The sequence below is a fragment of the Pelodiscus sinensis genome, unplaced genomic scaffold (assembly GCF_049634645.1).
Source record: "Pelodiscus sinensis isolate JC-2024 unplaced genomic scaffold, ASM4963464v1 ctg49, whole genome shotgun sequence".
In the NCBI taxonomy this organism is placed as follows: Eukaryota; Metazoa; Chordata; order Testudines; family Trionychidae; genus Pelodiscus; species Pelodiscus sinensis.
The window spans coordinates 824,884-848,626 of NW_027465953.1; the positions used below are offsets into that span (position 1 = coordinate 824,884).

General features: G+C 44.1%; 1 protein-coding gene across 1 annotated transcript; it reads left to right on the top strand.

Moving 5' to 3' along the window:
* The first annotated feature begins 472 nt into the window (after positions 1-472).
* On the top strand, positions 473-23,407 carry LOC142825334 (maestro heat-like repeat-containing protein family member 2B). Its single transcript, XM_075917290.1, has 16 exons — positions 473-555; positions 2,058-2,209; positions 3,143-3,286; positions 8,643-8,735; positions 9,427-9,496; positions 9,611-9,724; positions 10,970-11,043; positions 11,762-11,884; positions 13,342-13,465; positions 14,712-14,821; positions 16,921-17,073; positions 18,301-18,455; positions 19,974-20,136; positions 20,580-20,776; positions 22,069-22,206; positions 22,415-23,407. The coding sequence occupies exons 1-16, from the start codon at positions 483-485 to the stop codon at positions 22,530-22,532; spliced, it is 2,001 nt and encodes a 666-aa protein (XP_075773405.1). The 5' UTR covers positions 473-482; the 3' UTR covers positions 22,533-23,407.
* Positions 23,408-23,743: the final 336 nt, after the last annotated feature.

The window sequence follows — 23,743 nt, forward strand, 5'->3', positions numbered from 1 at the left end:
TTAAGGACAGAGGTTCACGCTCTGTACAGCTACACAGAGTGCTATTTGGGGGGCATGAGATGAACTGCTGTGGCTGGTTCCAGTTGCTAGACCATGAGCTATCCACACCAAGGTGCAAGCTCTTATGCCCCATTTCAAGTTCTTAAAGGACAGGATTGAGGAAAATCAGGTCTAGTGGAGCTCTTCTCCATTCCATTTCTCATCCCTCCCCAGTGCTCTCTCTCCTACTCTGGGAGAGGATTGGGCATCTGGCACAGCTGCACATTGGTGGAGAATGCTCCTCCTCAGGGTAAATCCCCCACTGATTTTTTACTTCTGCCTTATCATTTGTGTACGCAGCACAAAATGACCTAGGAGCCCATAGCATCCGACCCAGCGGTGTTTCTAAATGCGATAGTAAGAAGGCAGATAACAGTCAATTGACTGTCTTCCTTTTCTTCTGGTCCTTCTTTTCAGCACTCAAGTTCATTCCTTTTGAGGGAATGACCCTGTACAGCATGAGCTCCATGCGGATGTTAGTCGGCGAGAGCAGGCTGAGGCAACCATTTTGTGGTGGTAAGTGCCAGCACTTATTGTAGATGTCCAAAATGGATATTTAGGGGCCTTGGTACAGAGTTAAGTGACTGATCGTTTACAAACAGGCTCTGAACTGGATTGTACCAGGGGCTGAGTCCTCATGCTCCTGTGGCACTCAGTGGAGTTGAGAGTGCTCCTTACTTTGCTGGAGGTGCTGAGCATTTGTAAGTTCAGGCCCTTTATGACTTGTGGATATTTTAAAAATAAACAAAAGCTGATGCTGCCCATGTGCCAGGAAATTCCTGGGGGAGAATGTGCAGGCAACAGACTGAATTACATTTAAAAATGTCCCGTTTTCCACCCCTCCACCCATTCCTCCTCTTTAGTTTCTTAATTATCATCTCCTTTCACCCTCTTTCTCTGTCCTCTGGTCTTCTCCACTTCTCTCTTCCTTTGCTTTTTAGTTGATGCTCAAGTAAGGCCACGTCTACACTATGCAGAAGATCAATGCTGCTGCAGTTGATCACCAGGGTCCAAATTAGCAGGTCTAGTGAAGACCCACTAATTCGAACTGAGTGGGTGCTCCCGTTGGCACCGGTAGTCCTGCTTCTCATGAGGAATAACACTCCTGTCAACCTTCCACTGTGTGGACAGTCTGAAAACACGATTTAAGATACGTCAACTCCAGCTGCATAATTAACATAGCTGGAGTTGCGTACCTTAAGTCAACTTTCCCCTTTAGTGTAGATCAGGCCTAAGGGATTAATCCTGCACCTTTGAGATAAATGGGAATTTTGCCATCAGCTTCATAGAACATAGGATTGAGCCTTAATTTTCCTTTCAAGGGCAGCGGGTGCATCTAATTTTAGGGCAAAATGCTGTCAAATCTCAGTATAGCTAATAGGAGTTAGGGGCACTGAACATCTTTCAGACAAACTGTAACCCAATAGGAAATCATACAGTTTTAGGGCTAAATAAGCAATAACTGCAGAGGACATGAATCATTCAGAAAACAGCTGGTCAAAATATTTTGTTTTTTTATTACATTTTTCATATTTTTTTCCAAGTTGATGGAATATTAAACTGAAAAAATGTCAATGACAGTTTTAATCAGGATGTGTTCAGTGTTTTTGTACAGCTAAAAAGGTGGCTGAAATTTGTTGATTTTTGAAACATGTGAATGATCTTTGTAATTTGAAATTTTGAAAAAAACAAGAGTAAACACTTTTAATTTAATTTAAACTACCTTTACAATCAGCTCTAATTAAGAGGTAACAAGGGAGAAAAAAATATGTTTTCAAATGATGGGAATTAAAAAGAGATGGAGAGAGACAAAAGAGAAGAAAGCCTTTTGAGAAACAAGAAACGGAAAGGAGGGAAGAGAAATAATTCAAAACTGTTATTGGATTTCATCAGCTGTTCCTGAATTGGGCATGGAATTGTAATAAACTACAAGCCTGGGTGTCTTCACTGATAAAACAACGTATCCTTATTACTATTGCATCCTTTTCATATTGCCTGTCTTTTTTCCTTCCATGCAGTTCTGGAAAAATGGTCAAGGGCAGTAAATCTATATTTTAGGAACTGGGAAAGGTGGCCATTTCCCAAAATGGGTAAATCTCAATTCTGTGATGAAATTCTTCCCCTCTATCGTCATGTGACAAGCAAATGGACCACATGTGAAGATTTGGAGGTGAGAATTGTAGGCTTTCTAAACCTTTATGAGAAATTATATTGTTAAATTCTCTGTGTATGGCACTCTTTGTGATGATGGAGTTCAATGGCAGGTTCTTTGGGATAGAACGGAGTATGATGTAAAACATTTAAAAAAGATTATAATGTCACAATCTCATGGAAATTCTGTCTGTACATAGTGTACATAGATTCCAGTTTTGTCACCTGACATGCAGATGAATATAGGAGAATGGGCTAAATTCATTCCTGGCAGATGTCTATTCAGTTCCAGTAGAGTTACAGCAGGAATGAGTTGGTTTAGTGTGCATACTAATCTGGGGAAATATCCCACTTGGGAAAGTTGTGAGGTGCAGTAGAATATAATTCTGAAACCAACACCATAGCTGTCTCTAGACTGGAAAAACTTGCCAGCTGTCTACACTGGCTGCTTGAATTTCCGGAAAAGCACTGACGATCTCATGTAAGATCGTCAATGCTTTTCCGGAAATACTATGCTGCTCCCGTTCAGGCAAAAGTCCTTTTCCGAAAGACTTTTGCGCAAAAGGGCCAGTGTAGACAGCACAGTAGTGTTTTCTGCAAAAAAGCCCCGATCGCGAAAATGGCAATTGGGACTTTTTTGCGGAAAAGCGTGTCTAGATTGGCCACGGACGCTTTTCCGCAAAAAGTGCTTTTGCGGAAAAGCATCCTGCCAATCTAGACGTGCTTTTCCGAAAATGCTTTTAACGGAAAACTTTTCCGTTAAAAGCATTTTCGGAAAATCATGCCAGTGTAGACGAAGCCCATGAGTCTTAACTCTTTACCAGGAAATATTGAGATAGGGCTGTTTCAACAGTGGAAAAGGGAAATTGCACTCGTCAGAAGTAGAAAAGATGGGCCCATTGCATGATATTGAATGAATTTGTAGGAACATAAATTCTGTGTCTCTATGTAGGTCAAGCAGGCCATTATCAAAGCCCTTGGTACTATGATGAGCCTCCTCCTGCATAAAGAAGATCATCAAGATAAGGTGTTCGAACAGATCCCATGGCTCCTTGAGCAATATAAAGAGGATGTTAATGTTTTTCATGTCACCAAGGTGAGATACTTATTAAAATAACTATCAATGTGTGCGCATAGGTGAACTGCACTAGCTGCTACCAGTGGCGTTTCCTGGTCTACATAGTGACTTGTTAGATAATAGATAAACACGCAAGTCTTGATTTTATAGACATGGTGACCCAGGTGACAAGTTTTGTAGGTAAAAGCCTCTCATGAAAAGTATCTTCTGTTTCTGGAGATGATAAGGAGGTAAGAAACAAAACACCTGTTCCCTCCCCCCGCCCCCCCATAAGATACTCCCTCCTTGTGATTTACTGGTACATCCTATCAACTCTGTGTCTCTCTTTTAGATTATAAATAAACTCCTCAGAGCAGGGGCTGCTGTGTGTTGTCTCTGGGCAGTATTAAATAAACTGCCAGTAGCTGAAAATTAATACTAAGAAGGCCTGAAGTGCATTGCTTTAGATTATATAACTAGATAGATATAAAATCACCGTCTAGTTCATCTACCGTTGTGTACAGGGCTGTTGTAGCTGTGTTGGTTCAAGGATATTAGAGGGACAAGGTGGGTGAGATAATATAATTAAAGATATTATTTCACCCACCTTGTCTCTCTTATTTCATCTACCCTCAGTATCACATGACCAAGGTAACTCTTGTCTGCTGATAGTGAGAGGATGGATTGAGGGCAGTTGGCTTCAGTAGTATGATTGAGCATGCTCAGTCTATGTGAGCTGGCTCAGTACAAGCCAAGCAGCAAATCCAGGGCCACAACCCTGCTGCCCTTCCCCCCTCCCCACTTCCTCCATGGTTTACTCCCAATCTATGTTGGCTTTCTGGTCCAGAATATGTGGTTGCTTTTGGGATTGGAATGCCCATGATTTTGAGGGAATCAATGTCTCATGGACTTGACTAAAAGTATCAGAGGACTACACAAGAGCCTAAATGTAGTAAAATATGTAGATTTCATCAGAGATATCCTGGAAGCTTCAAGCAGCAAAGAAGAAAAGTGTGTAGGTACCGGAAGGAGTTAGACTGTCATCTCATTATCAATAGCCTGGAAGAGAACATAAAATCATCATTGATAAAATTGGCAGATGAAATAAAAATTGGGGAGTGGTAAATAATGGAAAGGACAACTCACTGATTCAGAGTGATATAGATCATTTGGTAAACTGGGTGCTAACAATAAATGTGCATTTAAATATGGCTGAATGTAAATAGATGCATCTAGGAACAAAACAATGTAGGTGATACATACATGTTGAGGGATGCTTCCTGAGAAACAGTAACTCTGAAAAATATTTTGGGAAACTTGGTGAATACTCAGCTGAACATGACCTACAAATGTGATGCTGTGGCCAAAAAAGCTGAAGTGATACTGGGATGCATACATGGGGAAATCTCAAGGAGGAATATAGTGGGAAATGCAAAGTTCATTTCCACACTAGAACTGACCAACAGTTATTAGTAGATACCCCTGATACCGGCTTCCTGTGAGAAGAGTGCCTTCCACACCCTGCTTGGCTTATAGCAATTCAGCAGGATGCCATTTGGGCTGCACAGAGCCTCAGCCACTTTTCAGCAGCTCATGAACCAAATATTGCAAACATATATGCAATATACAGCCGTGTGCATTAAGAATATTGTCATCCACAGCACCAGCTGGGGGAAACACCTCTGACATCTTAGCAAGGTATTGTAAGCCCCAATAGATGCAGGACTCACTGTGAATCCAGCCAAGTGCCATCTTAGTGAACACAGTAGGAAGGGGAAAACTATAGCTCCTTGATAAATAAGGTCTAAGGCTTGTGTGACTGCCCCACCTCCATGACAAAGAAACAGGTGCCACAATACTTCAGACACAGTGGCTGCTTAGTACTCAACTTCATCACACTGGGCACCCTATTATTGGACCTGATGAAGAACACCCAATCACAGAAAGTCCAGTAATCAGAAGACTGTGAGGAAGCCTTCCAGGCCCTGTGAAAACAGCTGAACCAAGAGCTGGTCCTATCCCATCCAACTTCACAAAGCCTTCTATCCTTCAAATGGAGGTCTCGGAGGTAGGACCAGGAGTGGTACTATCTCAAGAAATAGGTGGGAAGGAGCACCAGATCCTTTATCTCAGCTGCAAGCTGTTCTCCTGAGAGACCTGCCGCCCTACTATAGCAAGGGAGGCCCTGGCCATCAAGTGGGTGATCTACACCCTGGGGGTATGTCTACACTACAAAGTTAATTCGAACTAACGGATGTTAGTTCGAATTAACTTTGATAGGTGCTACACTAGCGCTCCGCTAGTTCGAACTTAATTCGAACTAGCGGTGTGCTTAGTTCGAACTAGGTAAACCTCATTGAACGAGGACTAAGCCTAGTTCGAACTTACTAGTTCGAATTAAGGGGTGTGTAGCCCCTTAATTCAAATTAGTGGGAGGCTAGCCCTCCCCAGCTTTCCCTGGTGGCCACTCTGGCCAACACCAGGGAAACTCGTCTGCCCCCCTTCCGGCCCCGGACCTCTTAAAGGGGCACAGGCTGGCCAGCACCCAGCTAGCAGACCCTGCACCTGGCACGGCTCGAGCCAGCCACCCGCTGCCACCCAGCCATCCCCCTCTTCCCGGGACCAGGCTGGCGGCTCTCGGGAGCCTGCCCAGGACCGCACCCGCCTGGTTTAGTGCGGACATCATGGACCTCGTCCACGACCTCCGCACTAGGCACAGAAAAGTGGCCGTCTAGGGCAGGAGAGCTGCCAGCCTGGCCACCTAGGAGCAGGTGTGCATGAAAATGAAGGTGGTCCACTGAGACCCCCGACCCTGAGCCCTGAGCTTACAATGGCCGTCCTGGGTCAGACCAAAGGTCCATCTAGCCCAGTAGCCTGTCTGCCGACAGTGGCCAACCCTAGGGACCCTGGAGGGGATGGACCGAAGACAGTGATCAAGCCATTTGTCTCGTGCCATCCCTCCCCAGCCTTCCACAAACTTTGGGCAGGGACACCACTCCTACCCCCTGGCTAATAGCACTCCATGGACCCAACCTCCATCACTTTATCTCACTTCTCTTTAAACTCTGTTCTAGTTCTAGCCGTCACAACCTCCTGCAGCAAGGAGCTCCACAGGTTGAATCTTTGCTTTGTGAAGAGCAACTTTCTGTTAGTAGTTTGAAGCCTGCTACCCATTCTTTTCCTTTGGTGTCCTCTAGTCCTTCTATTATGGGGACTAATGGAGAACTTTTCTTAATGCACCCTCTCCACCCCACTCATGCTTTTATGGACTTCTATCCTATCCCCCCTCAGTCTCCTCTTTTCTAAGCTGAGAAGTCCCAGTCTCTTTAGCCTCTCTTTATATGGGACCTGTTCCAAACCTCTGATCATTGTAGTTGCCCTCCCCTCTCCCACCCTCTCTCTTCCCCTCTCCCACCTCCTTTTCCCAGTCTCCCCCAGTTTTGTTCAATAAAGACAGATTCTATTTTTGACCACACGTTTTCTTTATTTTGTACATCAGGAAGGGGGGCTAGGGAAGGGTAAGTGGAAGGAGGTGAGGGAGGAATGGGGTACGAGCCCCCGACGGGGAGGACTGGGCTGGCTCTGCGGGCTTCTGGGGGTGGAAGCTCTCCTGCAGCCCCCCAATTGCTCCCTCTCCCCAGATGGCAGCCTGCGGCAAGTACAGCCGGTCTGATGGCCGAGTGCTGTGATGTGCCCAGTGTGGGCACTCAGAGCACTCCAAGCCAGGACTGCTTTGCAAGAGGGGCACCCCTGAGAACTGTCTGTCCGGGGTGGGGGTCGGGTCCCTTTAAGCACAGCCCTCGGCTAGCCTGAGGCAGCAGCTCCACGCTCTAAGTCCTCATCTGATGCCCTGCCGGCACTGCTTCCGGCCATCCTTAACCCCGGTTCAGGGTCCACTTAATGTGGACATGCTAGTTCGAATTAGCAAAACGCTAATTCGAACTAGTTTTTTTAGTCTGGATGCATTAGTTCGAATTAGCTTAGTTCGAATTAACTAATTCGAACTAAGTTAGTTCGAATTAGCGCTGTAGTGTAGACATACCCTGGGATATTCTGTACTGGGGAAGCCCTTTCAACTGGTCACCAACCATGCACCCCTCAGATGGATTAATAACATGAAGGACACCAGTGCCTGAATCATGAGGTAGTACTTCCCGCTCCAACCCTATGACTTCTGTATGTTACACTGGGGCAGGGAAGGCTCATGCAAACACAGACTTCTCCCAAGTGGAAGGAGACGATGAAGAGGAAGGTCCACCAATGGACACCCTCTTAAGGGGGAGTGTTTGTGACAGAGGATACCCACCATGCATGGTTCAGCGGGGGCTAATCATGATCTGTGGGCTATGCCCCTTCATACTTGCTGGGAATGCTCCAACTGGAATCAGGATATAAAAGGGAGCAGCTCAGTTCTGTCTAGGCTGACAGCTGAAGGGAGCAGAGGTGCTTTGCAGGCTTTTGTGGAGGGACTGCCAGTGCCCTAGGATGCAGAAACCAGCCAGCCTGTGGTTCCAGTTGACCCCCCCACAACCATCCAATGCCACAGATGGAGGAGAGACCACGGAGTTACTGAGATGACCTGCTGCAGAAGAATGGTGGGAAGTAATCTATGTGAACTAAGCATTATTGAGTTGAGGTATTAGGCTTTGACTCTGCATGTTTTGGAAGAAACCCCATTGAGCTGCAAGACAAGGCCCTGGGCTGGGACCCTGTGGAGTAGGTAGAGCCTGGTGGAGAAGGGCTGGCCACTAGGCAACACTGGTTTGCCCCAAAGGGTGGTTGAGCACTAGGTTGCACGGTCGTACCTAGAAGGGCTTGGGTCATTGAGCTGAAGAGCCTCATTAAAGGGCTGCTGCACTGACCCTGACTATTAGGCAATGCTGCTCTAAGAACCAGGCCTGCTATGGTGGTTGGGGAGACTAGGTCACTTGGGCTGCCTTAGTTCTTTAACTCCTCCACAACCTGATACCATCCAAACAGGGTGGACCTACCCTGTGACAGGTGACTTACTTACAGTCTATAATATCTTCATGGGGAAATATATGTAATGACCTAGCAGAGAAAGGCATGATATGATCCAGTGGCTACAAGCTGAAACAGGATCCATTCAGATGGGAAATAAGGTCTACCTTTTCAGTGGTGGGATATTAGCCATTCAAACCATTTACCAAGAGTCAAGGTGATCATTTTAAAATCAAGATTGGATTTTTTTCTGAAAGTTCTGCTTTAGGAATTATTTTGGCAATTTCTAAGGCCTGTGTCATACAGAAGGCCTGACTAGTTGATGACAATCATCCCTTTTGGCCTTGGAATCTATGAATTCCATGAACCTGCTTCAGTCATTGCATATTGCTCCTTTGTATGCCCACCTTCTAACTTTCACCCTCTGTTGTAGAGTCTGAGGCAGCTCTTGGAAGTCTCCGGTGAATATAAGATCCTTCTACCTGAAGGGAAATTTCAAGCCATCTGCAGTGCTCTGCACGACCAGGTGAGGGGAACTTGTTCTTGTATCACTTGAGCTTAAGCACAGCAGATCTGAAGCATATTAAGAATAAACATCTTTTGAATGCTAGTGAAGAGCCCGGAGACCTTCTCATGCCTTATTGGTTTCTGCTGGCTTAAGAATAAGCAGATAGTGGTCTCATTTTATTAGCTAAAATCCAGCTCAGTTTGTAAAGCAATTTTAGCATAAGCCAGTTCTTAGAGGGAGTTAGAGTTATATAGTAAAAACTGATCCCATCCAAATGGGGAGGACCTATCCTGTGACAGGGTGACTTAATTGCAGTCTATAATATCTATGTGGGGAAACATATGTAATAATCTAGCAGAGAAAGGCAGAACGTGAGCCAATAACTAGAAAATGAAGCTGGACAAATTCAGACTGCAAATAAGGCCTACATTTTTATGGTGGAATAATTAACCATTTGAACCAGTTACCAAGGGTCAAGTCTTGATTCAATTAGCTCTGCTGCTAAAAACACTTTGAAAGCATGAACTTCTGTTATCCAGTGTATCGGTCATTGTTTCTGATTCTTGTTGTGCAGTCAGTACCATTTATTTTGGGTTCAGAGCTCTATTTGGAAAGGTAGGAAGTGAGTGCTTAGAAATTAATTGAGCATCTTCTTTTCAGTTGCTTGTTCTGATTAGTTTTCCTTTGATCACTTCTCTTCTTCCCACAGATCTGTTCTCCAACTCAGCAGCTCATCATGGAAAATCAAATGGAGCTGTGCTATTGTATCCTACTGCTAGGTAGGGGAAGAGACTCCAAATTACACAGTAGTTTCCTTGTAACTTCCTTCTTTTGTAGGTGTGGTAAGAATGAGCTTTCAGTTGTTAGTGAGGATGTGATTTCTTCCTTTGCAGCCCGTTCTTCTCCTGATGACCTCATAGCATTTCTGCACTCGCAGCTGAAGATTGAGAATGAGACTGTTCGTGTGGCATCCCTGAATCTGCTCACAGCTATTATTGGTGCTGACTGTAAGTAACACAGGAGTAACTGTGACTGCTGCGATCATCGCCATCGTGCTGGGGGTTGAGTTGGGGACATCCAGAGCTAAAAGCATGAGCTGCTATAGGTTGATCTAAAGAATCAAGGCTTTGCAGGCATGGTAGGGCTATAACATACTCATGATCTCTGCAAATGGGGCACAGAGGATCTGTAACACAGGGGCGGATATAGGGCAGGGCGAGTGGGGTGGCCGCCCCGGGTCCCGCGCTTCAAAAAGCCCCGCGCACGCGCCGTGGTGCCACCGCGCATGAGCATGGCATCACTGTGCATGCGCCGTGGCAAAGGGGGGGCCCCGCGGAATTATGCTGCCCGGGGCCCCGCAAAACGGTCATCTGCCCCTGCTGCAACACATAGAGTCATATAGTCATAGATTATTAGAACTGGAAGGGACCTTGAGAGGTCATCAAGTCCAGTCCCCTGCCCTCATGGCAGGACCAAGCACTGTCTAGATCACCCCTGATAGGTGTCTATCCAATCTGCTCTTAAATATCTCCAGTGGTGGAGATTCCACAACTTCCCTGGGCAATTTTTCACAGTGTTTAACCAACCTAACAGTTGGGACGTGTTTCCTAATGTCCAACCTAAACCTCCCTTGCTGCAATTTAAGCCCATTGCTTCTTGTCCTATCATCAGAGGCCAAAGAGAACAATTTTTCTCCCTTCTCCTTGCGACACCCTTTTAGATGCATGCTCACCAGAGGGTTGGAAATTCACTAAAGGGACCCAGTGCTGCGCTAAGTAACTCCCATGTGGTCACACAGAAATCAACAGGGTTAATTAAGTGCTGAATGTAGCCTAAAATATTTTCAAGGTACAAATACAAATGTAATCTTGTGGCGGATGCATGTTAATAATAATGAGATAAAAACAAAATAGTACTCCTGACTGAATAAGTATTAGACACTCTAGAATAGATTCCGAATTCTGCTATACTGGTGGTAAACACAGACTAACTTCACTAACCTCCATTTGTCTAACTCTCTTACAATATTTCCATCAGGATAGTATGATGGTGCTATTTACAGAAGTGGAAATACTTCAGACTTAGACTGGTGTAACTGAGATCAGAGTCTGGTCCTATATTTTCCCCGCTGATTCTGTATATGAGTGAAGCTTGGTAGTACTCTTAAATAGGGCACAGGACACATTCTAATGTGGAGCATGAGTGTTTGGAACAAAGATATACTATATTGCACACTTCTCCTTATCTTTCAGTGCCTGAGACAAGAGTTAGAAAGTTTCTGATTGTGAAGGCAGTGCAATCTGCTCTCAGTGATCAGAGTGCTAAGGTAAGATTGTGTGTGGAATAGTGGTATTGCTGTTAATATCTGGGAAGTATTTCACTCAGTGGAGAGTCTGGCAATGAGACACATTTTTAGGGTGAGATTATTAATAGGGTTTCAATTAATCACAGTTAACTAAAAATTAATGCGATTAAAAATTGAAATTTATTAAATATTTTTGTGGTTTTTTACATTTTCAAATATATTGATTTCAATTACAACACAATGACAAGTGTGTACTATGCACTTTATATTATTTTTATAACAAACATTTGCATTGTAAAAATGACAAAAGAAATAATATTTTTCAATTCATCTCATAGAAGTGATGTAGAGCAATCTCTTTAGCGTGAAAATGCAACTTACAAATGTAGATATTTTTTGTTAACTGTAACGAAACAATGTAAAACTTTAGAGTCTACAAGTCCATTCAGACCTACTTCTTGTTCAGCCAGACACTAAGACAAACAAGTTTGTTTACATTTATAGGAGAAAATGCTGCCTTTTTCCTAATTACAGTGTCACCTGAAAGTGAAAACTGGCATTTGCATGGTACTTCTGTAGCCAGTGTTGCAAGGAATTTACATAACAGATGTGTTAATCATTTGTACTTCAGCCACTATTCCAAAGAGATAAAAGCAAAAGCAAAAGGACTCTCATATCCTGTCTCATATTGCATGCAGAAGAGATAATAATAACTCGTGCATAATCTCTACCCTTGCAGGTGAGGATGGCAGCTCTCCATTTTGTCCTGAAGCTGCTCAGTTCAGGAAGTGTGGAGAATTGTGCAGCAGGGGATATGGTCGCCTATGTATTCAGAGAGTTCGATGTGTCCACCAGAAATCTGGTAAGGAGAGTTCTTAACACTTAGGACTCAGTTCTGCCATTCTGGCATGCTGATTGTTCCCCTTGACTTCAGTGGGAGCTTTGGATGCTCAAGGATGCAGCTGGACTGAAGGATTAGAGCTAGAATCTGATCAGTGATATTCGTGTAAAGCCAGGGTAATGCCCCTGACTTCAGTGGCATTATTTTGGATTTACACAAGTGTAACAGAGACCAGAATCTGATTCTGGATATTTACATCTGACAGTGCGACCTACATTCCTTAGACCTCGGGCAAGTCAGTGAAAATTCTGACAACACAATCTTTCAGTGAAATGCTCTTGTATAAGGAAGCACATCTTTTTTATAAATAGACTCTTGATACAATTGCAGTGCCGCTTGTTAAGTTATTGTGGTCACACATAGGCTGGCTGTGTCAGTGTCATAGATGCATTCCTATACTCTCAGGCTGTTAAAGTTGAAGCAAAATGCAGGACAATGTAGCACTTTAAAGACTAACAAGATGGTTTATTAGATGATGAGCTTTCGTGGGCCAGACCCACTTCCTGATCTGAGGAAGTGGGTCTGGCCCACGAAAGCTCATCATCTAATAAACCATCTTAAAAAAAAATAAAAATAAATAAATCTTGTTAGTCTTTAAAGTGCTACATTGTCCTGCATTTGCTTCAGCTACCCCAGACTAACACAGCTACATTTCTATCGCTGTTAAAGTTGAATTTCTATTTCTATTTAATCAGATAAGAACATAAAACATGAATGGCCATTCTGGATCCCCCAGACAAATGGTTCATGTAGCCTGTCTTCTGACAGTGGTGGGTGTTATGTGCATCAGAGGGAACAAACAGAACAAGGCAATTGTTGAGTGATCTCTCCCTTGTTGTCCAGTCCCAGCCCCAGGCAGTCAGAGATATAGGGACACCCATATCATGCATCTCTGATCATCTTATATGGCTCTATCATACCCCCCTGTAAGCATCTCTTTTCTAAGATGAATGGTCCCAGTCCTTTTAACTTCTCCTTGTATGAGTTGTCCCATATCCCATATCATTTTTGTTGCTTTTCTCTGAACTTTTTCCAATTATAACCTAACTTTATTTAAGTTGGAGGACTACAATTGCTTGCAATATTCAAGGTGTGAGTGTACCATGGATTTGAAACAGTGGCATGATGATATTTATCATATTATTATTCATCCCTTTTCCTAGTGGTTCCTAACATACCATTAGCATTTTTAACTGCAGCTGCATGTTGAACAGATGTTTTTAGAGGACTATCCACAATGACTCTGAGATTTTTCTTGAGTGCTACAGCTAATTTAGACCCCATCAATTTGCATGTACAACAAGGATTATGTTTTCCAATGTGCCGTACCCAGGTACAGTAATGGAGTTCACAATAAAGAAGGCAAATAATGTCCAGTATAGCCGGAGAACTTTCATTCTTCATTCTTTTAAAATTAGCCTCAGGAAACTTTTCATCAGATTGGATCTCTGATTGGGCTGTTAGCACCATACACCTGTGATTCAGTTACGACATCGCGTCAGAGGGTGGTTGACTGTATCAACTGTCTTCTCAATATACAAGGTGAGGAGACCATGAGCAGGTGTAAGTAACTCTTCACTTTCTTTCATTGTTGTAATGACCATTTTTTCCATCTGTAATTCTTTCTGTCTTGTTAGCAACACTTATATAACAGAACGATTGGGGCCTTGTAAGTACATTGCTGGAAGAGAACTGCACAAATAATAAATAATCTGCAAATATTAGAGGGTGGACAAAATATAGCACACAGGCCAGATCTGCCCTTCTCCCCAGAATTTCTGTCTGGAGCGCTCAGCTGATTAGCAAGCATGCCAGCAGCATGTGTTCAGCTGCCCCTCTCCGACCTTGCTCCATCCTATCTGCTGCTAGTGGTGTGTGGAGGGGAGGTGAGCAGGGAGACGTGCAGAAGTCAGGGTGACCCCTTTGCCCTTGTCATCATCTCTGCAGAGCAGAGTTTGGGGAGAGGGACACATACAATAGTGCTGCTCCAGTCTGAAGTATGGTGAGTAACGGAGTGCCTATCTAAAGAGGCAGTGCACTGTTTCTAAGATTTCTCTGGCAGCCAGCATGTCCCTCTCTCTCTCTCTCTCTCTCTCTCTCACACACACACACACACACACACACACATTGTCTCACACACACTCTCTCCCCCGCCGTATGCCCATATGCCCCCGCTCTGCAGAGTGGGGTGGGGAGAGGGAGATGACAGAGCAGGACAGCTTTCCCTTAAAGAGACTGAGAGCAGAGTGGCTACTGAAACCAGATATACAGAGAAAGATGCTCCACACAGAATACAGTGCCTGTTTAATCCTGTATGAATCACAATGAATCACATGCCATTACTGTTAACTTTCAGACATAGGGGCTACGTCTAGACTACATCCCTTTTTCGGAGGGATAAGGGATCTTTCGGAAAAGGCTTAATTTTCCGCAAGATCAGCATCTAGACTGGCGCTTTTCTCCGGCAAAGCTCCGTGCCGAAAAAAGCTGCAGCCATTTTTATGCTAATGAAGCAGGGGAGATTTAAATCCCCGCTTCATTAGCAATTGCGATACGTCTAATTTACATCCCTTTTCCGAAAAAGGGATGTAGTCTAGACATAGCCTGACGGTAAAATTCTGACTCCATTAAAGTCAACAAGAATTTCGTCATTGGCTTTAGTGGGGCCAAAATTTCACACACAGCTGGTAATAACATACCCCATAGATCCTCCTGTATGATTATCTATGGATCAGAGGTTCAGTTTTATTAAATGTTGCCATACTTTTTCTCCTTTTCTCTATCCTAGGTCAGTGCACTAACCTGGGGTCAGCAGAGGAGGAGCTGAGTTGTCTCCGTGAGGCACTAACAACTCCAGACCCTGAGGCTCTGTTTCAAGCATCTTCCAAAATGGCTAAGGTAACAAACACTAGGTGACTGTCCTAGTGGCTGTGCACCATTCATTTTCCCTTGTCCAGAGGACTGGAAAAGGGCAAATATAGTGCCCATCTATAAAAAGGGAAATAAGAACAACCCAGGAAACTACAGACCAGTTAGTTTAACTTCTGTGCCTGGGAAGATAATGGAACAAGTAATTAAGGAAATCGTCTGTAAACACTTGGAAAGTGGCAAGGTGATAGGGAACAGCCAGCCTGGATTTGTAAAGAACAAATCATGTCAAACCAATCTGATAGTTTTCTTTGATAGGATAACAAGTCTTGTGGATAAGGGAGAAGTGGTGGATGTGGTATACCTAGACTTTAGTAAGGCATTTGATACAGTCTCGCATGATATTCTTATCAATAAACTAGGTAAATACAACTTAGATGGGGCTACTATAAGGTGGGTGCATAACTGGCTGGATAACCATACTCAGAGAGTAGTTATTAATGGTTCACAATCCTGCTGGAAAGGCATAACAAGTGGGGTTCCACAGAGGTCTGTTTTGGGACCGGCTTTGTTCAATATCTTCATCAACGATTTAGATATTGATATAGAAAGTACGCTTATTAAGTTTGCAGATGATACCAAGCTGGGAGGGGTTGCGACTAATCTGCAGGATAGGGTCACTAATTCAAAATGACTTGGACAAATTGGAGAAATGGTCTGAGGTAAATAGGATGAAGTTTAAGACAAATGCCAAGTTCTCCACTTAGGAAGGAACAATCAGTTTCATACATACAAAATGGGAAGCGACTGTCTGGGAAGGAGTACGGCAGAAAGGGATCTAGGGGTTATAGTGGACCACAAGTTGAATATGAGTCAGCAGTGTGATGCCGTTGCAAAGAAAGCAAACATAATTCTGAGATGCATTAACAGGGGTGTTGTGAGCAAGACATGAGAAGTCATTCTTCCGCTCTACTCTGCGCTGGTTAGGCCTCAATTGGAGTATTGTGTTCAGTTCTGAGCACCGCATTTCAAGAAAGATGTGGAGAAATTGGAGAGGGTCCAGAGAAGAGCAACGAGAATGATGAAAGGTCTAGAGAACATGACCTATGAGGGAAGGCTGAAGGAATTAGGTTTGTTTAGTTTAGAAAAGAGAAGATCGAGGGGGAACATGATAGCAGTTTTCAGATATCTAAAAGGGTGCCATAAGGAGGAGGGAGAAAACTTGTTCATCTTGGCCTATGGGGATAGAACAAGAAGCAATGGGCTTAAACTGCAGCAAGGGAGATTTAGATTGGACATTAGGAAAAAGTTCCTAATTGTCAGGGTAGTCAAACACTGGAATAAATTGCCCAGGGAGGTTGTGGAATCTCCATTTCTGGAGATATTTAAGAGTAGGTTAGATAAATGTCTATCAGGGATGGTTTAGACAGTATTTGATCCTGCCATGAGGGCAGGGGATTGGACTCGATGAACTCTCAAGGTCCCTTCCAGTCCTAGTATTCTATGATTCTATGATTGTTTTATGCTTTTGTGATGTCTTTCCACACTTGGAGCGAGCTATGGGAGTGAGGCATTCATGGGTAATCAGTAACATGCTTTTCATAGGTATATGCTATGAATGCCATGTAAAAAACAAACAGATTCCAGACAGTTGCATGAACATGCCCATGCATGTGCGCGCGCACATCCATCCATCCATCCATCCATCCATCCAGGGGGAAAATATGTGAGCGGGACATCAAGCTGAGAAACCAGTCTTGGCACCTTGTGTGTTTACCTGAACCTATATTTGTGTGCATGCATCTCTTTGCATATTTTTATATTTTGTGAAAAGATGTCATGTACATAATAGAATATAAACTGGAAATTTACATCCTGTTTGTCCCATACAATGTTGTGCTAACTGTACAACCTAAGATCTAACCTGATATTATTAGTGTAGAATAGAGATGTGGTAGCTAGAAAGATTACAGAGAAAATTTTAATTGCAACTGCCTTGCCAGATATGAGCCCAATTAGCAATTTGCTGATGAATACATTATTTTCCTATACAGCTCTTAGGCCTCCTTTCTTAAAAGTACTGGAGCCGACTATCATTGCAATCTTTCCTGTTTTTGATCTGTCCACAGGTGGTTAGTAAGTACTTTCCCTCTGAACAAGCCACAGATTTTATTGAGGCCATACTGGATCGTATGCTGTCTGCTAGCCCCTCCTGTGCCACAGCAGCCGGTCTGTGGATGAAGATCATCCTGAAGGAGTGTGGAGGTGCCATGCTGGATGAGGTAAAATAGAAGCTGGAGAGGTTTTTCTGGCTAACCTGCAGGCTTTCAGGTCTTTGCCATCATTTGCAGTGAACACAAGTCTTGCTGTTTCTCCCCCTGGGATTGGAAGTTAATTCCATCTGTGTTCCTATCCTGAGTCAGGCAATGGGGGAATCAACAGCAGAAGACAGAGATAATCTAACGGTACATCTGCACTAGCTCGTTAGTTCGAGCTCGGTAGGGTAATGAGGGCAAGCGGAGTTGCAAATGAAGCCCGAGATTTAAATATCCCGGGCTTCATTTGCATGTTCCCTGGCGCCACCATTTTTAAATCCCCCTTACTCCAAACTCCGTGCCCGCGGCTACATGCGGCATGGACTAGGTAGTTCAAATTAAAGATCCTAATTCGAACTACCGTTACTCCTCATGGAATTAGGATCTTTAATTAGAACTACCTATTCCGTGCCGCGTGTAGCCGCGGGCACGGAGTTCGGATTAAGGAGGATTTTAAAATGGCAGCACCCGGGAACATGCAAATGAAGCCTGGGATATTTAAATCCTGGGCTTCATTTGCAACTCTGCTTGCCCTCATTACCCTACCTAGCTCGAACTAACGAGCTAGTGTAGCCGTACCCCAAGGGAAAAGGAAGATGCTTGATTAGTTGTCTATCTTGTTGTCACAGTTTCCAGCCATGAAAGGCTTGGAAAAATTAGACTCCGAGTAAAATGCAAAAAGAGAATATCCGGCCCCAAGAGACAAGCTAAGTGAACTACATCTTAGGGCCTCAGATAATGAGGGGTCTCTAAAAATACCCCCAAATTACTAGTTTTTACTTGCCTCTTTGCCTATGTACAGATAGATAGATAGATAGATAGATAGATAGATAGATAGATAGATAGATAGATAGATAGATAGATAGATAGATAGATAGATAGATTATTTCTATTTTCATTGTCCTTTCTGTTAGAATAATACATGTTTTTTTGGAAATGCAATGAGGCCTCTTTAACTTGACATAGCTTAGGGCCTCAGCATGTCTTAACCCGGTGTTGCAGCCAGGTATGGGCAGAGATATGTATAATTTTTGTGGGTTAAATCTATGCAGCCATGTCTAAATACTTGTTTTTTGAAGGAAGGATTTTCTACAAGAACAGCAAATTGCTAAACGACTAAATAAACGTTTTGGTTCTGCAGAATGAATGGAGAGAATGGAAAAGGGACATTTTTTCTGGTTTTATTCTGTCCAGGTGCCAGCTATCCTGAGTAGAATATACATTCACATGCCTACCATCAAGCAGGGTAGCTTGAGGCAGTTCCTGGTGGAGGCAGTGTCCATTCTAGGTCACCATCACCTAGAGGCAGTGATCTTCAGCCTCCTCATGAAACGTCTGCCGATGGACAGGTATATAGTGCTCCTTACAGTGTTCATTTTGGTAACCATGGATCCCACGGCTTCACTGGAAGATGTAAGGCTTCATTTAAGCCACAGACAGTTTGAGATAATTCCTAAAGGTTAATAGCTTGGGTCTTTCTGCAGAAAGGTCCAAGACCATGTCAAGGTGGGTGCAGGGAGAAATTAAGTGTCATTCTGTTTCCATTAATTAATAGTTGCTTTGGCATCCTAAAGACTTCCCTTTACTGGCATCACTGGAGTGGACTTTTGCCTCTCCAGACCCCTGAACTAACATCACCCTGGAAATTGCCAGTGACTGTTCGTTTTCTGGTAGCATGAAAGCTTCAAATCCAAATTCCTGGCTGATTAGCAAGGATAGGGCACCAGGCTTTTGGTATCAGCAAGGGTATGGCTGCTGGAATGGAATTGTCATTCTTGGTACTTAAAGACAGGGTGGTAAGCATATCTATCATTTCATTCAAACATCCCTAGCTGAATTATCAGTCATCAGTGCAGGAATCTAAGAACATGAGAACGGCTGTAGTGGGTCAGACCAAACGTCCATCTAGCCCAGGATCCTGTCTTCAGACAGTGGCCAATGCCAGGTGCCCCATAGGGAGTGAACAGAACATGCCCATTCTGGCAAATAGAGGCCAGGGAATGCCATTTGTGAAGAGGTCATGGGCTAGCCACAAATATTTGTTCTCATAGTTGTACATCCAGTTAGTAGGAAGATCATTTTTCTTTCTTCAACTTGTCTCCCAGGCCGTAGATCTTTGGGCATCACATGCTCATGATTCCATATCTACTGAGAAGTAGGAAAACAGGAACTGTGATTAGATCTCTGTGTCCTTTCCTTCTGAAGTCTAGCATTAATGGTTATGGTGCAGTAAGACTAGGGTTGTGTCTATACAGCACCCTAAACTTGAAATAAGATGCACAATATGCACTCTGCAAATTGCGTATCATATTTTGCATAGCCTATTTTGAAATGTGGCGCTTCTACACAGCACCAAATGTCGAAATAATGTGCTATTTCAAGCCATCCCTTATCCCTCATGCAACAAAGTTTATTGGGATGGCAAAATAGTGTGCCCATTATTTTGAAAAATATTTCAAAATAACGGGCTGCTTGTGTAAATGTGGGGTAGCTATTTCAGGATACCTCCAGGATCCCCAAATAGTCATGCACTGTAGAAATGTAACCTGAAATGTAATTTAACTTAGTTCTGTAACTAGAAACTCAATATGTAAAACATGAGGACCATATAAGGAGGACAGCACTCTGAACTTGCTCATCATAGGCAGGGCTTGACAAATAATACAATCTACTCACCCATGGCGTGTAGATTGTAACCTGGAAGAGCCAGGTTTGGGCGATCTGTGCATGCGCAGATCGCCGGACAGCGCGGTTGGTGAGCCCTGATCATAGTCAAGGAGAAAATTTGTTCTTTACTTGAATATGATGCATATAGTCAGAGCCACAAAAGTCTCCAGGGGTCACATATAACTTATGTTAAATTGCAGTGACACCACTGAGCTGTGGAGATCTCTGGGGACAGATCCCTTGCTCGCCCCTCAAGTCCTGAAGGTCCTAATAGAAAGAATAAAGACTCCAACAAGCCAAGAAGGAAGCACGACCTCAGAGACAGAAACTGACCTGCATTTAGCAGCTGCTGAACCTCTCACAGTAAGTTAGACGACAGACATGTATTTCTCTGCCTTGTGACACACATGCTGATGGAAAGCTAGATGAGTGGTATAATATTGTCATATGGGCACTTCTTTTCTGAAGTACTGTTTCCTGGATTCCAGCTGTGCTTTCTGTGGAACAACAGATGGCAGATTTAGAGTATGTGGCTGATTCACTTAATAATATCTGGCAATTAGAAAGTCTTTGAATCAGATTTCTTACAGTGCTTTGCAAATGTTTTGTGCAACTCATAACATGCCTTGATAGGTCGTACACATTTTTACAGATATGGGACGCTAAGGCACACATGGAGTGAATTGCTCTCGGTCATTCATCAAGTTAGTGACAGGAGTGGGAATTTAGTCCAGCAGGTATCAGAAGGGGAGAGAGTGTGATAGTGTTAGGAAGAGACCTCTTCTTTTACCATGCTCTCCTTTCAGGCAACATGTGCCATCTTTGAAGTGGTGTCAGCATTGCAGTTGAGCAAAACTGTGCAGGAGCTGTTCCCGGAGTTGTTCACTGTTCTTCTGCAGCAGATCAGCCAAACCCTAGGACAAAAGATGCCTTTGCCCAGGATGAGCAGCCGAAGGAGGTTATTTAGAAAAGGACAACAACTATGTGAGGGCAACCCTTGCAGGTAATTAGAAGAAAGGGAGCAAAACAAAGAGAATCCCAGTACATTTGTGTGACACTCCCCAGGAGTTCTCAGGGTTATGAGGCACCTTACCATCACCTGCTTTTAATATGAGAAAGTCTTGTTTGTGCTTGCTATAGGTCAGTTCCCTGAAACCACCAACCTCTGGCAACACAAACACTACTATCTAGGCCTCCTCAGGCCTCAGTCTCTTTGTCCTCTCTTTCTGACTACAGCTTAGAGAATCTCTATCAACGGATTCTCCTCTAAGAGAAGTCTCCCTGCATCTCCCCACCAATCGGCTTTCCCCCATCTCTTAGTTTAAAAACTGCTCTACAGCCTTTTAAATGTTTAGTGCCAGTAGTCTGGTTCCACCCTGGTTTAGGTGGAGCCCATCCTTCCTGTATAGGCTCCCCCTCTCCCAAAAGTGTCCCCAGTTCTTGATAAATCCAAACCCCTCTTCCCTACACCATTGTCTCATCCACACATTGAGACTCTGAAGCTTTGCCTGCCTACCTGGTCCTGCGCGTGGAACTGGAAGCATTTCCAAGAATGCCACCATAGAGGTCCTGGATTTCAGTCTCTTTCCTAGCAACCTAAATTTGGCCTCCAGGACATCTCTCCTACCCTTCCCTATGTCATTGAGACCTACATGTACCACGACCACCGGCTCCTCCCCAGCACTACACATAAGTCTATCTAGATGCCTCTAGCATTTTGTCTCTTTTGCTCTCTGTTTCCCTCAAACACTCCTGTGGGTGTCCCTTTAGGCAGATTCCTTATTAATGGGATAATAGGTTTGTTGATTCTATAGCCCCACTCTAGCCAGGCAATCAGGTACATTTCTATCCAATTAGGCTTTCTCTGGGGAAGCTAATTAGTACTAGTAGTTACCAGAGTGCTGACCCCAAGTGCAAGCTCTCAGCACCCTGTCACATCTCGCTGGACATAGGGCCCCAAAATAACCATTAGTGATCACTAATCTCTCTGTGTCCCAGCTTTTGGGGTCTGGTTGTGTATTTTTTCCATATTACTGTACTGTGCTAGTGCCCATACACCTTGCAGATAGGAGAAAGTGACTGAAAAATGTTGTCCATAGCAACACTAGTAATATGAGATGTATGAGACTGAAATACCTCCTGGAATTAAGTCCTTCCAAAAAGAGTGGTCCTCAGGATACTGTCAATGGATGAACTGTCAATGAACAACAGACCTGACAAGTAACTGGGGTTTCCTGACTGCTTAGGCTGTGCCTTTCTATTGGTTACTACAGTTCTGTGCCTCTTTTCCCCCAGGCTTTCTATTGAAGCATTAGAGGCTGTGCTTCTCAAGGCTACGAATGAGAAACTGATAAGAACTCTCTGGATGCAGAAAACTTGGATGCTTCTTGAAAATCCGCAGACTCACCACGAGGGGGTGTGTTTGCTGGTGAGGTAAGAGATCTAGGAGACAGCACTTCATCCTCAGGGATCGGCAACAAATAGAGTGACTGACAGGGAACTTTCAGGTATAGCTTTGTGCGGGGTGCCCTGGGTGAGAAACACAGAGCTTCCATGCGTAGGTTTTAGAGTTGTATGGTCATAGCAGCTAAGCTTTTGAAGTGCACAGTCTGCCCCATAAGTGGTTCCTTTTGTCTTCCAGGGTTCTGCAAAGATCTGGACTAATAACAGTGGAGATCATACAGAGCCTCCTTCCCTGGGTAAATTCCCCATCAGAAAACCAGCGAGTCACCAGCACAGCTTTCTTTGCTCAGGTATGAGCAGTTCCACCATTAGGCTGTTATCTGTTGTTTACCTTTCTCTGGGGAATTGTACAGTTCAGTTCACAGGAATTCATTTTAGATAGTAGAATGTGTCCTTTATAAGGAAATCTCATAAGGAACTTCATTACACCTTTCTTAATCATTTTCTCTTTGTTATTTTTGGGGCCTAAACTAGCCTAGCCTAGCTGCCTATTCTAGTTGCTGGTTAAGAGAGAGTGAGCAAGATATAGATAGGCTACGTCTACATTGGCAAGATTTTGCGCAAATAGGGTATGTCTACACTACAGCACTAATTCGAATTAACTTAATTCAAATTAGTTAATTTGAAATAAGCTAATTCGAATGAGTGCATTTAGACCTAAAAACTAATTCAAATTAGCATTTTGCTAATTCGAAATAGCATGTCCACATTGAGTGGACCCTGAACCGAAGTTAAGGCTGGCCAGAACCAGTGCCGTCAGGGCATCAGGTTAGGACTTAAGGTGTGGAGCTGCTTCCTCAGGCTAGCCGAGGGCTGTGCTTAAAAAGACCTGACCCCCATCCCGGACAGACAGTTCTCAGGATTCCCCGCTTGCATGTCTAACTCGATGGGGACATCAAAGCAGTCCTGTCTTGGAGTGCCCTGAATGCCCACACTCGGCACATTTCAGCACTCGACCATCAGCCCGGCTGCACTTGCCGCAGGCTGCCATCCGGGGGAGGTCAATCAGGGGGCTATCAGGATCCAGGAGGCCCTACAGGAAAGCTTCCACCCCGAGGAGCCCGCAGAGCCACCCCAGTCCTCCCCATCGGGGGCTCGTGCCCCATTCCTCCCTCACCTCCTTCCACTTACCCTTCCCAAGCCCCCTCTTCCTGATGTAAAAAATAAAGGACACGTGTTCAAAAAAAGAAACTCTCTTTATTTAACAAAACTGGGGGCGGGGGGGATTAACCTCTGGGGGACTGGGAAAAGGAGGTGGGAGAGGGGAAGAAAGAGGGTGGGAGAGGGGAGGTAGAAACCTGGGAGGAGGGAGCTGGAAGGGGGAAGCCAGGGGAAGAAGGAGGAGGGGAAGTATAAAACTATGGTACGCCATATCTTCAGAACTGTCTACAGATGTGGTCTTCTCACCTCAAAAAAGATATGGCCTTAGAAAGGGTTCAGAAAAGGGCAAGTACAATGATTAGGGGTTTGGAACAGGTCCCATATGAAGAGAGGCTAAAGAGACTGG